The 4,763-nt window shown below is 39.3% G+C and overlaps 1 protein-coding gene across 1 annotated transcript; it reads right to left on the minus strand.

Annotated features, from left to right (window-relative positions):
* Positions 1-278: 278 nt before the first annotated feature.
* On the minus strand, positions 279-3,952 carry LOC140035388 (uncharacterized). Its single transcript, XM_072076176.1, has 2 exons — positions 3,493-3,952; positions 279-1,468 (listed from the first exon to the last, which is right to left on the minus strand). Exons 1-2 carry the CDS (start codon positions 3,828-3,830, stop codon positions 814-816), a joined length of 993 nt encoding a protein of 330 aa, XP_071932277.1. The 5' UTR covers positions 3,831-3,952; the 3' UTR covers positions 279-813.
* Positions 3,953-4,763: the final 811 nt, after the last annotated feature.

Below are 4,763 nucleotides of genomic sequence, written 5' to 3' on the forward strand. Positions count from 1 at the left end.
TGAGGGCTCTTGAAATTCCAATTTTACGAATATGGATTCTTTTTTTCTTTTTTTTTTTGAAAAGAATACGAATATGGATTCTTGAAGCATTGAAATGTCTATTTGCAAAAGACACTTGTAGTAATCGTCTAGCTTTCTTAGTTAAGTAGTTGTAGGCATTAGCTATGATCAACCACAAAGTTTGTCCTAAATAAAATGGTTTATACAAAAAGTGAAGTACCCTTTGACAGGAGCAGCCCTCCTTTGATGCTGGCTGCTTCAGAACCAGGGCTTAAACATGGCAGAAATCAGCAAATCTTTCATCATTAAGCAAGCAGAACAGTCATAGAAGTACAAATGAAGTCGGTCAGAATGAGGTTCAGTGATGAAAAACAGAATTTGGATCACTGGTCGATGTCCGTCAAAATCATTGACCACCGACCAATATTCACAGGAGAGAAATGCAGGTCAGCAGATGTTTCCAGATAGAACCCTCTCCAGCATTGCAAACATGGATAAATGCACCACCAGCTGCCTCCACAACCAGCGTCTGCACATAGAATACAAGCGCATGTATACCCACTTTCTCATGAAAAACGTGAAGCAGGTGCCCTGTCACTTGAACAAAGTCATAATCCACTCAGCTTATCTGTCGTAGAGAATGAGTCCGATTCTTCTTATAATAAAGATCAGCAACAGACAACATGTATGCAGCACAATAAGTTGCACAGAAAGAATGCCTCAACATGGTTGATGTCACTGCAGCAAGTTTTTGGGGCAGCCCCATCGAGCTTCATGATGCCATGAAATTTGGCTACAAATATTCTGTCCAACTCAAAGTTTTGATCGCCTAAATTCATACCAGATCTCATAGTGATTAAAAAGTAAACTATCATGAGTGTGCTTTCCAAGATACTCCATTCCCAAATGATTTAGCCTTCTCGTGCATTCTTCTCCTCCCAGCCGCGAACAGAACTTTATGTTGTGTGACACAAAAATTCTACCTTCTAAAGGTTTCAATCTATTCACTAACCTCTCTAATCCAACCCAGACAAGCTTATCTGGAATATGGAGAAAAACGGCACTCGCATATATCAAATCGTACAAATCTTCAGATCCAAACTTACTAAAGTCCATGTCATCACCTCTAACAATCAGAGGACGCTTATGCAGTAAACCTTGAGAAGGAAGCTCGTACCTAAATGCCGTCATTAGAGAAAGCTCATCTCTCTCTAAACAATGGAAATGTGTGGGGTTCAAGTAGCGTATAAAATGCGAGCCGACGCGCAGTGTTCCACATCCAATCTCAAGAACACGAGAGTCAGGAGTCAGGTGGATTGACTCTGCAAGGAATTCAAAAACATCTCGGCCTCCAGCCCAAGGCTCCCCATAGTTGCTGTGGTGCTGTTCTACGAGGAGCTCACCAGGGCATGGAAGAGCAGTGTGATTTTTTCCTTCCTCTCCTTCATAGTGTGATATGCCCTTAAACCTGAAAAATGGCAAAAATAATTCAATCATTTATCAAATATGGCCTGGAAATGGACATTAAAAAGCTAACTGCAACCGTACCCACTGGTCAAAAGTAAAGAACAATTAAAAGATTTAGAAAAAGAAAGGAGCAAAGATATAAGAAAAAGTCAAAAGCAACATCCAGTGTTGAGGTGTAGCTTGACAGTCTAATTCTTTCATTATAAAAATATGAAAAAAAATTGTTCATATATATTTTTAAAATAAGTCCTTAAGAAAGACGATATGGCTAATTAAAAATAGCCCCACACAAAAGAAGGTAATTTAACTAATGAGACATCAGGCATCATCAAAGGAGAACCATATAACCAAGGCAAATACTTGGGTAGGCTTTGTCTTGAGCAACAATGTGGAAGATCCAAAGATTCAAGAGTCTCATGGTCATGGTGATTATAATATTATGCCATTAGGCTACGATCCATATAGCAATCCATGTTGTCATCCCCTGCCATTCTCACCTCTAATCTTTCTATCAGGCAGAGGCGCGAAAACCACCATCAACATAATCAAGGTGGTGACAAAGTCAATCAAACAGCAGTAGTGGGGACAACAGAAAAAAAAAATTACAAACCCCTGCCACTTACACCTCTAATCTCTGTATCAGGCAGAGGTGGCAAACACGCAGCAAATCAAGGCAGTTAAGAAATCAATCAAACAGCAGTACTGGGAAGAAGAAGAAGAAAAGAAGAAAAAAATAACACTACAATCCAAAGGTCCACATAACTGCATAAGAAACAGAATCAGAATTTTGTTCTATAACGAACAAATTTGTCAGAACCCAAGTTACGATTCCATTACCTACTAGTATCCATCAGTATCAATTCAACCACAGTACTTAAAGGCATAAAGATACCTACGCACAAGAGGCCTGTCAAAGCCCAAGCGCAAGACAAAACACCCCATTTTAGAGGAAAATGCATATTATACACATCACCTATGATTCTTAGTTAAAGCGTACAACGATATACTATCAACCCATTTTAAAGGAAAGTGCACATTATACAAATCACATATGATTCTCAGTTAAAGCATACAATGGTATACTAATAATGCATGAAATCATCTAACATAACATCCTCCTCTCACATATCAACCAAACCTGTCTAGCATCGGCTAGTGCAAATCATTTGAGTTAACTACTGCCCTAGTAACTTGATGGTTAGTTGGCCTGTTAGGGGTTTTCTTCATTTCCTAGATGTTCATCCCCAGAACAGGGTTCCTTGAGTGCTACAAAAGCCCTGTTTCACATCCTCTATATTTAACCACAACATATGACCTAGCATATATGGCGAATTTTTCTCAAGCCAAGCATCAAGCTACCTACGAGTAGCTTGAATAGTTTGCACTCCAGGCTTATCCACAATTATAGTACCTAACAATTCCCCTAGGCTCGAAAGGCTGGCCAATAACACCCCAATCAACACATATGGAACAATTATCCCTACCAAAAAAAGCGCAACACAAGACTCAAAAGTTTCCTTGCTAAAATCAAAACCAATGCAAACCCAACAATTTACTACAACCGCTGATGCTTAGCCTAAAATTGGAACTTCATAAACTTACAACACTTCCAATATCGTGAACCCACTAATTGGATAAGACAAACTATTTAACCACCCTCAATTTCACATCTAAGATGCAACGATTACATCAAAAAGAAGAAAAAAAAAATCTTAACATACATTGCTAAAACCTCGTAAAAGCACCAATGCAAACCCAACAATTTACTACAACCGCTGATGCTTAGCCTAAAATTGGAACTTCATAAACTTACAACACTTCCAATATCGTGAACCCACTAATTGGATAAGACAAACTATTTAACCACCCTCAATTTCACATCTAAGATGCAACGATTACATCAAAAAGAAGAAAAAAAAAATCTTAACATACATTGCTAAAACCTCGTAAAAGCAAATTAAAAAGCAGAAATATCCCTGATTTAGTTATAAACACAAAAAAAAAACTGAGGAAAAGGGTACTCACTGGAGGAGATCCTGAAGCTGTTGTTCGCGGGTTCTGGGATTAATGCCTTTACGGAGCACATTTTCGGCCATGTGGAGGCCATTGGCATCGATCTGGCATTTAACCCAATCTATGTCCTCTTTTGAAGCCGAGATCCGGCCCGAGAACCCAATTGATTTATCATCAGTTCTAGAATACCCCGTGGAAATAGGAGTGGTGGGGCAGGAGCAAGGAGGAGGGGAGGAAGAAAGGGAGGATAGTAGGAAGAAGAAAAAAATTGCAGCGGTGGCTACTGAGAGAACCAGTACTGGGACTGATATCACCACCCCCTTTGGTGATGTTGCCGATGACAGAGCCATGGTGAGTGAGAATTTTTAGTGATTGCCTGTTGCTCTGCTAGGCTCTGTGCCCGTATGGGCGGATGCCTGGGTGGTTTTTGTTAAGGTTTGGGTTGTGGGAATATGAATTTTGGGTTTTCTTATTTCTAAGGTTCAGGTAAAGATTAAGTATTTTTGGAAATAACTAATTCTTTTCTTTCTTTTTTTTTTGCCAAACAATAACATATGCATATGTAACTGTAAAAGCACATCTTCTCCAAGCTAGACTGTCTAACCAAAGAGGGAAGTAACCTTCCGCACAACTTCACTAAGCAGGTTTATGGCATATTTTACCAACTTGTGATTGACATGGTTGCCTTGCATTTTAATAAAGGACAATTAACACTCATATAAGATTTTTCCTAAGCACTCTGATATCCTAGAGGATTGTACCTATTTTTTGATCATCTGTATTCTCCAAATTGATTTTTTCCACCACCACCTTGCAAGCTGACTGAGTTTTCACCTTCCTCCGACCTTCTAATTTTGCTTTGATAAGCGCATTCTTCATTCGCTTGTTTCTTCAACCAGTGGCATCAGGTCCACCCAAATGCATATGACTGCTCCATTTGCTATTCTAGCTAGAATTCCCCATCCAGCTTTGCCTTTTTTTTAATGTCTACTGCAGCATCAATGTTGAGCTTGATTATGCCCTCCTGTGGTGGTTGCGATTTGATCTCTACTCTTATATCTTCATTCTTCTCTTTTCCTTCACCTGCCTCCTCCTGATGTGCTTTATGATGTTCTATCCATTCATGCATTGCCTTGTTAACTATCATACCAGAACATTTCCTTTCGCTGTTGAATTGAATTTGGTTTCTTGACTTCCAAACCCATCGTAGCGTATTAACCGTCAGTATGATATGATCTTTCCCCTTAGGTCTTTCCTTGGCTTCCAAAATGCTGTTCCACCAA

Source organism: Coffea arabica, chromosome 2c, assembly GCF_036785885.1.
Source record: "Coffea arabica cultivar ET-39 chromosome 2c, Coffea Arabica ET-39 HiFi, whole genome shotgun sequence".
Classification (NCBI taxonomy): domain Eukaryota; kingdom Viridiplantae; phylum Streptophyta; class Magnoliopsida; order Gentianales; family Rubiaceae; genus Coffea; species Coffea arabica.